Genomic DNA, 11,703 nt, shown 5'->3' with positions numbered 1-11,703 from the left:
TTTTTTTTCATCTACCAGTGTTGTTGATGTGTGGGCTGGGGTTCACAACAAAAGTTTAATTACTTTGCTCAATACGACTGCAATTTTCTGACCTGGCTGTTAGGTCACAGAGAGGCAGGGACTCAGCAAATCTCGAATAGGCAGATTGCTTTGCATTTGATCTTTTAATATAAAAGCAATCATAGCTATTGTTAAAGTGGATTGAAAACTTTCCTGTAACTTTCTTAGTAGAATATGTAATTTAGCGCTCTCTCATCCACTCAAAAGGGCACATATGGAGTTGGTTTTGTGGCATTGTGATGTTGTCTCTTTGGGGCACTTTGTCTCCTTCTTGTGAGTCAGTTTGATCCATTGAGATGTGGTCTGTCTTTGCCTGCAGTCTGTGACGGAGCCAGGGTGGAAAGAGGTGTTAGGTTGATCATTACATAGTTCCAGATTTCTAACTGTCCCATGTGGATGATATCACAACCTCCCACATTGTCAGAGCATAAGATGGAGGAAAGAGGGAAGGAAAAGGAAGTCCAGTGGTGGTAATTTTGGGTGGTGGAGACTGAGAGTGACTTCACCCATTCGGCTTTGGGCAAAATAGTCACAAACCCCCAACTAAATATGGGCTCCGACATTTTGTTCTCGAATGTGGAAGCTGTGTTATTCCTTCACTCTATGTTCTTCTGTCAGTACATATTTTAATTCTGTGTAGGCTAGGCTTTGTGTTTTGGTTTAACTTATTTTCACTTATTTGTTTGGTTTCACATGGGTTTGTGGTATGCATCCAAGTTGGCCAACGCCAATGATCACCCACTAAATCCCCTTATGATGAGGGATTCTAGTTGCCATCCTCTGCACACTCACTCTGTCCCTCTTTCTGTTTCTCTCTCCCTTTCTCCATATATCCCCCCTTTTATATATATATCTCTCTCTGTCCTCTCTCTCTCTGCCCTTGTTCTGTTTACCCCTCTCTATATATCTTCCCCTCTGACTCTTCTCCCTGTCATTGCAGTGTGTTTGGCAGCAGGCCCGTTGCCATACAGAGACTCCAACAATGGCTCCTCTCTCTCTCTCTGAGTACATCACTGAGCACATCCACATCGCTGGCCCAGTACTTATTTAACAGTGGCAGGCTTTGAGAAGCGGACCGCAGTGTATCTGTCTCGTCTCAGCTGAGCTCCTTCATAGACTAGTCTCAGCTCATCTTGCATGCCAGCACACACACACTCTCTCTCTCTCTCTCTCTCTCTCTCTCTCTCTCTCTCTCTCTCTCTCTCTCTCTCTCTCTCTCTCAGGCAGCCGATGTGCAACTAAGGGTCATCAGAGTAAATGCTCATTCCATAACTGATGATATGAGCTGAGCTCTGGCTTGTCTTTTCCATGAGGTCTGATGTCTCTGTCAACAGAGGGATGCCGAAGAGCTCAGTCAGTTATGACTAGAGGAGTAGCTAGGAGGGACTAGAATGCTTCTTGTAACATAAATGTATGAAAGTAGCACTCTCGGATGTTGTGAATCAATTCAAATTAAAAGTTGAAATGTCAAATGGTGTTGATATTGATATACAATATGCTTCATGGAGTGGGTCCTTCTTTTTTTGTGATAATAATGCATTGGTCCTCACTGTTGACTTGGTTGGCTACCCATGCCCATCCACTCTCTCTTCTCTGCGGAGCTAAGCAGCAGGTTGCCTGAATGCCAGTCTTATTTTCATCACTTCCTCAAGCAGACCATAACATGTATAATTCACACAGGTTTCGCTCTGCCAGGTGCCTGCCAGCGTCCCCCCAAAATACATAGTGTATGTGATGGAGGAGGTCTGGTCAGCTGTGTGTGTCTCTCTGTGCCAGGTAGACTGTACAACAGATGGCAGGTGACTGAGAATAACATGTCAATATGGAGGAGACCTGTTCCCATAGAAATAGAATGACGAGATGGGAATGTCCGTTCTAGTCATTCAATTTCTATACACCTACTGTTCAGTATCAGAGTACAATTCAAAACAATATAGCTATACTCTATAGGCTACATGCAACTAGATTTGATACTAAGTACATCATAATGACTTCCCAAAGACATACACTATTTGCTTCTTCCAGCATTGCTGCACTGTGTGGCATTATCATACTTGCCACTGTGTTGCACAGAAGAGAGTAAATCTCCTGTCTATGGTCCTTTGTGACATACGTTCTCCACCGTCATTGTTTTTAGCCCTGGATGAATCATTTAAAGCACGTTGCCCCAGCGTTTACCCTGAAAGACTATGTGGAAGAAACTCGGCTCACTGCTGAATGTTGCATAGGGAATGTAGGGCGACAGTGCTGAGTGGACAAAGGAGCCAAATATTTCCCCCTAGGCCTTTGCGAGGCCTCCAAAGCCTGGGCAAAGTTATGTTTGAGCAGGGAGCTTCAGGCTCAAGCTGCCAGGTGTGAGTCACACTGCCACTGAGGCACTGACCCAGCCGTAGAGCTCTCGCAACCAAAAAATTACATTTAGTCATTTAGCGAGCTCTATCCAGAGCGACTTACAGGAGCAATTAGGGTTAAGTGCTTGTCAGACATCGAGGGATTAGAATCAGCGACTGGTTACTGGCAAAACAAGCTACGCCCCACCCTGTCCAACTGTTTCTATTTCTAAAGGTTTTTGCAGGTGCAACCTGTAATTCCAGTGTCTTATGTGGTCACAGGATGAAATGCATACATGAAATGCATACACAATCAAGGTCCAATTAACAAACACAATAACAAACGTGGTGCCACGTAAGCCACCTAATCATTGTTCAGTATACTAAAAAAGACCAGACAATACTTTTTAGTATGAAACTACAGATTACACCTTTTTAAAAATGTCTGTTTGGCTAAATTTATGATCACCTTTGTCATAAAGAGAGGAACCTGCATGTATTTTCCCCCTCCTCTCACTAAATAAATCCGTTCCTCCCCGGTAGAATCATCAAGAGGCAGAGAGGCAATTACCTTGTTTTGTTCTGCCAGGGAGAGAATTCACTCAGCCCTGACTGTCGATAAATCAGCCGGTCGTTCTGAGAGAGGAGTGTGGGGTAAAGTTAGAGAACCAGACCAGAGAACGGAGATCTTGTAACTATTAGAGTGCTAGTGGATTAAGCATATCTTGTGTCATTTAGACTTCAAGGTTTGCCAGTGGGTGAGATGTATCATATTGTTTTTGTCATGCTGTGCTTTATCATTGTTGTGTGTTTTATTGTTTTACATTATTGAAGCTGAGAGTTAGTTGAGTAGCTCAGCAGAGACCACAATGCACAATGCCTGTGTTCTCTGTTGATCTCATACTATGACTTGCTGGTACAGTATGTATGTACAGGAAACTGCAGGTATGTGCATTATGATCCTAAGCATTTTATGATCATAAGCAGTATGCTATATAAAGTTATCCCATGGAGAAGGGGTTTCCTAATATACCTTGACTCTACCTGTTGCACCTGTTACCTTCTAGAGACTATGAAGTAGAGCAATACCTCACTCAGACCCACCTCCAGACAAGCTGTTGCTTTGGAATGAGGACAGGTTTAATTCCATCTCTATACTGTGGTGTGTTACGCTTCACACTTTTCTCACCTGGCTTCTTTTTCTCTCGTTCTCCGACCAGCTCCCCACCTGGCTCAGGACGCAAACGCCACAAAGGAATACACTGAGGGGGTGACAGGCCCCCATAAAACAGGCGCAGCCCAGATAATGGAAACCAACACGAAAAAGGACAAGGAAAGGAGAGTGGGGACCCCCACGAAACTGGACGTCATCCCAAGTCACCTGCTACACCAACGCGCCCCATGCCTGTCTCAAGTCCTAGCCCCAAACCTAATAAAGGTAAGTCTCCCTATACTGTGGTGTTCTTAATAAAGGAAATGGTGTGAAAATGGCTTACCATTAGTATGTGTTTCTATCTACCATAGAGCATTTGAAGTAGCTTATGACCATTTTCAGGGGTAGGAACACAGCAATCGATGTCCATGGTTGTGTAATAAAGGCTATCTTCAGCAGTGCCCTGTGATTATTGATCTATTACCTCAGTGCCCAGGTGATATCATCCGACCCCTCGGGAAAACAAAATGGTTCAGTCCAGGATTATCCTGACCACAGGCTTTCAGTGCTGGGGGTAAATCCAATAGACCTGGTGCAGGGGGTTAGTTACAGCGCTTACAGCTCACATGACAAAATCCATTTAAGCTAGAATTGTGTTGTTGTGGGTTTATAGAATTGAACCTAAATGTTATTTTTGTTGTAATTTCTGATGTAATGTTGTGTGGATGGCTAATGCTATTCACTAACAGTCTAATCGCTAAAGGGGTATAGCTAGCCTGCTTGCTAATCACCTCCGGTCTCTAATGAAAGTTGGAAGAATGAACCTGACTGGGCATCACATTTCACTGAGTGATGCCAGGGGGGCATTTAGACTAGCTTGACCCGCTGCACCACCACCACCTTTGTTTCCACAATGCCACTACTTGTCCTGCCCCGAGCGCTGGCTAATGTAGCACATGCAAACACGTGTTTGGGGGGTTTTGTGAACATAATCTTACTTTCTCTCTGCCCATATTATTCTTTGCCCGTTTAATCTATTGACTGTGGTCATGGTCTATTTAACTGTAGCGTGAGGTGGCAGAGCTGAACCAAAATATTTCTACTGACTGATTTCCCGAAATGATCACAGTAACGCCAAATTAGAATTCTGGTTTTGGTGTGCCAGATCAGATCAAGGAGCTCATTTTAGTGACGTCGGAATTGTACTGCAGGATCCCTCAGTAGATAACAGATCTTAGATCAGCTTTTGTAATTTAAAAGATATTGGTAACACTTTTACTTAAAGCCCACAGGTATAATGCTTTATAACTTGATATAAGCATGTATGAGCCTTTGTAGAGGCTTATGATAAGGCGTATAATGTTATATCTCTGGAAGGTCTGTTAGAAGCGTTTGAACACCAATAAGTCAACAAACTTCTGAGACAGCAAATTCTAAAATGACTTCTGTCACTTCCTCTCCTTCAGGTTGCCTTTCTGCTCAGGCATGCAAGCTTACCTCTGTGTTTTATCTTACCCTGAGGGTAGGAGGAAGAGGAAAAGGATGAGAGACACTCTGCAGCTCTTAATTAGCTACATTAAATGGCAAGGCATGCCTTTGAGAGCATTACCTCCATAATGGTCGCTTTAATTAAACTTTGGCACATCTCGGCCTCGAGTCTAGCTCATGGCACTTGGCCAGCGGCGGTCCCTTGCCTCCTGGGAGGTTGTTAGGGTCCCTGTGTTTTCAAGAAATCTTTAAAGGACCAGGGATTTTACTCTTCACTATGACTGCTTCAGTTCAGCCACACACACACACGCATGTCACACACACACACACACACAGCTCCCCCAAAGCCCTCTCCATGGCACTTGTTATTTGTTGCTATGGAGACTTGGTTTTTACTGTTAAACTTTATTGTGGATTTCACATGGACATAAATACATTGCCTTCAGAAAGTATTCACACCCCTTGACTTTTTCCACATTTTGTTATGTTACAGCCTGAATTAAAAATTGATTAAATTGATATTTTTTGTCACTGGCCTACATACAATACCCCATAATATCAAAGTGGAATTATGTTGTTAGACATTTTTACAAATTAATTTAAAATGAAAAGCTGAAATGTCTTGAGTCAATAAGTATTCAACCCCTTTTGTTATGGCAAGCCTAAATAAGTTCAGGAGTAAACATTTGCTCAACAAGTCACATAATAAGTTGCATGGACTCCCCCTGTATGAAATAATAGTGTTTAACATGATTTCTGAATGACAACATCATCTCTGTACCCCACACATACAATTATCTGTAAGGGCCCTCATTCGAGCAGGGAATTTCCAACACCGATTCAACCACAAAGACAAGGGAGGTTTTCCATTGCCTCGCAAAGAAGGGCACCTATAAAAAAGCAGACATTGAATATTAATTTGAGCAAGTTATTAATTACAATTTGGATGGTGTATCAATACACCCAGTCACTACAAAGATAAAGGCGTCCTTCCTAACTCAGTTGCCGGAGAGGAAGGAAACCTCTCAGGGATTTCACCATGAGGCCAATGGTGACTTTAAAACAGTTACAGAGTTTATGTGATAGGAGAAAACTGAGGATGGATCAACAACATTGTAGTTACTCTGTAATACTAACTAACCTAATTGACAGAGTGAAAAGAAGGAAGCCTGTACACAGGACAATAACCAAAAACACAAGGCCAAATCTACACTGGATTTACTTACAAAGAAGACAGTGAAGTGGCCGAGTTAGTTTTGACTTAAATCTGCTTGAAATACTTATGTAAATTAGATATTTATATTTCCTTTTCAATACATTTGCACATATTTCTAAAAACATATTTTCACTTTGTCATTGTGGGCTATTGTGTGTAGATGGGTGAGATTGTTAAAAATATTTAATCAATTTTGAATTCAGGCTGTAACACAAACAAAATGTGGAATAATTCAAGGGGTATTAATACTTTCTGAAGGCACTGTATAGCCAGAAAAGCAGTCCCATCTTCATCCATTGAGAGAAGTGGTCCATTTAAAGGATACCCATTGGATATGCCCAGACAAAAGTTCCCTATGCATTAAACTCGGAAACCAGAACCAAATCCTGTGTGCGCTAGCTAGCTACTTTGTCTTTACAGTCTGCCATGAGAGCTATGCATCAAACTGCTCCTCTATTCCTTTCAAAATACACACACACACACATACACTAGAGCTTTTTACAGCAGTATACATAATCAGACCTAGTGTCAAAGTGGGTCAGAGGATGTTATAGGGAGGCTGCTGCTGTTCTGCGCCCTATCTGGTGGATTGTTTCAGCACTGTGATGATTGTGTTAGAATCAACTGAAGCATGAATTGTGACATGGATGTAGAACATGTGGTCTGTGTATGGAAGGAAAGGATGGAAGATGATGCTCGAAGCCTTCACACATACAGTAGAATTCAACTTGGCCAGTTAAATGCCGATCAATTGTCATGAAAAGGTAGTAAATGTTGCTTGGCATTTGAGAATTACATCATAATTACAGTATGGTGTTTTCATTCAGGGAGTTTTGCTTAGGTCATAATTATGCAATTAATCATATACAACATGATCATCTAATTATATTAATTATTATTATTATCGTTCAAAAGCAATTGGGGTTAAATTGGTAATTGGTTATGGGTCAGGGCAATGTTCCACAAATAATCTGTACTAAACAACCCAAAGGGGTGCAGTAGACGTCCTGTAACAGGAGGACTATGCTTTCCAGGCATGAGTTAAGGTGCTCAGAGGAATGCAGACAGAGATGTTACAGAAGGAAAAGATAAATCAACACTTGAATGCTGAAAAACCATTATTGACTTGGCACAAGGGAAAATTAAACCCTGTTTATAGCTATATCCTGTCTAGGAGTAGGTGCATTACTTCACTGAATGCAACTACATGTTCACTCATGAATACTCACCAGGAAACTGTAGCCAAGGTGTGCCATGGTGTGACTAACCACCAGTCCTAATCAGAGTGTTCCACGTTGCTCATCCACTTCTATTAGATACTAGAGTGGAGTCTCTATGTGGCTCTGATATAGTTGCCAGATTTGACTGCCAGCTTCCAGCGTTTTATCGCTCTGCAGATGTTGTCCTGGATTGGGGCTTCTCTCTGTGTACAATGACCTCTCACATTCACTTCCTCTCTCTCGCTCTTTCTCTTGTTCTCTTGTTTTCACCCTAGACGCAGTGAAGTCAGAGGACAGACAGAAGCTGGCCAAGGAGCGGAGAGAGGAGAAGGCCAAATATCTGGGTAAGCTGAGATGGGGGTTGAGAGGAGGAAACTCTGTACACAGGGAGAGGATGCCCCCTAGTGTTGGGTGGGGGTGGGGGGTGGGGGGGTAAGGGGTGGTGGCAGATTTTGTTTTACGTTGTGTCGGCATTGGCTTTGTTTTCAGGCCTACAGATTGTGTGCACATGTATCACAGAAACATTTGGAAAACGTTGAATGAACGTCAAACCAACCTAGGCTGCGGCTCCAGCTGAGCACTTCAATGAGAATGAAAACCAAGCCAATGATGATTTAGTATTTGGCTTTCAAGACACATTATCGTTTTCAACGTGCATGCTCCAAATAAATGTTCATGTGCTTTTTATTAAAACAATAGCCTAGCTAACCCCTTTTTGTTTGAACTCACAAATGCTTTAAAGATCCCCAGCTCTGAACTTGTATGTTTAACCCAACGTCAATTGATACAGACTCGGTTTCAATTGATAGTAGCATATGTCAATGCCCTGCTTCAAGTTGCCTTAACAAGTCTCTGGCTCTATTTCTTTTGTCAGTCAAGATGGCTGCCTGTCACCCGCTTGAGTGTTTTTGTTTGTTTGTTTCACAAGCCACGCTGTCCTTGGCTCTAGTGACATCCTGGCGACGTGCACTGCTTTGCATGATTGACAGTTGCTCTTGTCTTCCCTTTTACCCATCCCCCCTCCAGACAAGCTCGGCCAGATACAAGGTAAGCCACACCCTATGTGTCCATGGTGGTAGTGGTGGTGGTGGTGATTCTTGTTGTCGTGACCTGCTGTTTTGACCTGTTGCCTTGATTGATTTTAACAATTGTCTGTTTGTCGCTCAATCACCCTCTCTACAAATTTTTTTTTTGAATGAACTTTCTACATTACCATGGAAATGATTGCATTACAGTACCAGGCAGCCACTGTGAGTGTACCAATGAGTTTATCAGTCAAGTTGCCAGGGTTAGAGGTTCCAAGCCCGTGAGGTTCCAAGCCCGTGAGGTTCCAAGCCCGTGAGGTTCCAAGCCCGTGAGGTTCCAAGCCCGTGTTGTAGCAAATGAAGACTCATTTGCTACAACACCTTGCTTGTTTCAACAAAGAGCAACAGTTTCATCACGTTGTAGTGTCCATGTTACCGCATAAACGGACTCAACTGCATGAATGCCCGGCCGTCCGGTCTTCAGTCAGCTGTTTGTTCCACAAATTTGTATATATATATATTCTTTTATATAGTTATGACGGTTATTTTATTTTCATGGCGGTCTTCATCCATAACCGTCGGTTACATGGTTATACGGTAATTGTGCCAGCCCCACATTGCTTGTGTGCACATTTTCTCATAGGACGTTAGCCTAGTGTCTACTTCCATCACATTTTTTCCTTCCATGTTGAGTAAATGATACAAAGTATATTGAAAGCAGGTGCTTCCACACAGGTGTTTTCCCTGAGTTAATGAAGCATTATAGCATCCCATCATGTATAAAAATGCTGGGCAGGCCATTATTTTGGCCACCATGGCTATGCCCCCATAGGATGACAATGCCCCCATCCACAGTGCACAAGTGGTCACTGAATGGTTTGATGAACATGAAAACTATGTAACCCATATGCCATGACCGTCTCAGTCACCAGATCTTAACCCAATTGAACACTTATGGGAGATTCTGGAACGGCGCCTGAGACCAGCGTTTTCCACCACCATCAACAAAACACCAAATGATGGAATTTCTCGTAGAATAATGCTGTCGCATCCCTCCAAAAGAGTTCCAGACACTTGTAGAATCTATGCCAAGGTGCACTGAAGCTGTTCTGGCTGGTGGTGGCCCAACGCCCTATTAAGACACTTTATGTTGGTGTTTCCTTTATTTTGGCAGTTACCTGTAGAATTATATCATATATAATTTATTACCACTAAATGCAGTTATTTTGCCATTTTATACAGGAATTATAAAGAGAGGATAGGAATCAAAAGTTACATCACCCTTGCTAAACGCCAAATGTGTTTATACTTAATCTCAGAACCCAGATCCAAATCTCACATTCCCTGGCCAGCTACTTCATTTGTAAATATTTATGTCTGTCATGAGAGACTCGTTTTTACTAGAAAGGTCATATTCATTGTCCCAAATGTTCCATTGTCACAATTGGAGTACAAAGCTGGAAGCTGCTAAATTAAAGAACCTCATAGAAGTAATATATATGTCTTCTGGTAATAATATAATAATAATAATATGCCATTTAGCAGACGCTTTTATCCAAAGCGACTTACAGTCATGCGTGCATACATTTTTGTGTATGGGTGGTCCCGGGGATCGAACCCACTACCTTGGCGTTACAAGCGCCGTGCTCTACCAGCTGAGCTACAGAGGACCACGGTAAATCCAGCCTGCATCCTCATAGTAAATTGGGATAAAATGGGTTATACCATCATGGATCAGTCTAATTGTCAGTCCACTGGGGCAGGAGTCCAGATAGAGGGTTTCTCCCTGATTTAATTCCTTGAGATTCAATCTATAAACTTGTGTTTGCAATCCCAGCTAGGAGGCAATCCCGGCTAAGAAGGCCAGTCTTTTTAAGTATCAACAGCTGGAGCGTACTGTGTCTTCTTCAAATGTAGGCTATATTGTTTTCCTTTTTTCCCCTCAAACGAGATCGTATTTTCTCCCTGTATGTTTTAGTATTTTGATAGGCCTCTGCTGAGTAATGCATGAATTGTCCACTTTGGCCCAAGAAGATGTGTTTGGCCCTGTGACCATATGAGTTGTCCATTCTTGGCTCTCTGTAGAGTGTAATGCATACTTAATGTGGACAGGGAGGGAACAGGACTCAGTTAATGATTATTTAATGGCTCTAGCTGCTGCCTAGCAGACCTAGATGTTGAGTGTCAATGCAGGGAAACATTAGGGGAGATGAAGGGAAGGAGGACCGTATTTAAGTCACATCCACAGGGGAAATGTAGTGCGGTTGATCTCTTCAATATGCACACATACACACACACACACACTGTTTTATTGGCTTAACTGGCACTACGCCATCCTATTCAAACAATGACAGATGTCAAAACTGATATCATATCACTGGGGACATTAGTAAATTATCTAAGATCAGTTATTAACTGAAAGTATGCATTTATTGCACTAAATAATTGTCTATTTGTCACCAGCATTATAAAAGTTCCCTATAGCATTATCTTTTTCCTACTCCTCAATGCTATACATGTTCTAGATTAACATGGCCACTGTGCTGCTCACTGTCAATGTTCCAAAATCTCATGTGGGCCTTGTCAGTGTCACACTCATGCTGTCTCATATTTGATGTGTGAGGGCAATGTGCAGTCTGTCATACTCTCACTGTGACAAGTCAGAGTGCCTTTGAGGCAGTGAAGGCGAGAGCTGTATAATTCTCCATCCAAAGCCAGCTCTTAAATGTTGCTTCTGTGGACACTGGAAGCCTTGCTTCTCCTTCCTCTTCTCTCCTCCCACACTCCCTCCTTCTCACTCCCTCCTCCCACACTCCCTCCTTCTCACTCCCCATACTTCAGATTTACACAAGGTTGAAACCCGAGACAGTCTGCACGCAATTACCTCTACTGCTAGCCCTCAAAGCTTTGCATCAACAGAAGTTAATAATATGCCCTTGCCTTACTAGACTCAAAGTACTGTTATTAAAAGTAATTAAGTTGAACCGAAATGCACACTCACTGTAGCAGATAAGATGTAGGAACTCATTTTGTTAGTGCTGGGGACCTCTGGCCTGCTGTGGCATGGTGTAATGGTGCTTTTTGTTTCCTGATGCTTTTTGAGCCTACTTCTCTCAGATAAAAGCACAGCTGTGCACCTTGCGATAAATCTAAGTGTTTGCCTCCAATGTTGCCCCAGCGTTCCCCTAACTTAATCTGATAACCGCCAAAT

At 42.5% G+C, this 11,703-nt stretch overlaps 1 protein-coding gene across 1 annotated transcript in view; it reads left to right on the top strand.

The window, feature by feature from the left end:
• Window positions 1-3,610: 3,610 nt before the first annotated feature.
• Window positions 3,611-11,703, top strand: part of map7d1a (MAP7 domain containing 1a) — a gene marked incomplete at its 5' end in the record, with an annotated part of 31,955 nt that continues 23,862 nt past the window's right edge. Inside the window, 3 exon segments of the mRNA XM_045226403.1 lie at window positions 3,611-3,828; window positions 7,743-7,811; window positions 8,494-8,514. Of these exon segments, the coding sequence (XP_045082338.1) occupies window positions 3,792-3,828; window positions 7,743-7,811; window positions 8,494-8,514 (127 nt within the window).

This window comes from Coregonus clupeaformis, chromosome 17 (assembly GCF_020615455.1).
Source record: "Coregonus clupeaformis isolate EN_2021a chromosome 17, ASM2061545v1, whole genome shotgun sequence".
In the NCBI taxonomy this organism is placed as follows: domain Eukaryota; kingdom Metazoa; phylum Chordata; class Actinopteri; order Salmoniformes; family Salmonidae; genus Coregonus; species Coregonus clupeaformis.
Note: the sequence above shows the minus strand (reverse complement) of the source record. Positions and strands in the feature narration are given on the sequence as shown.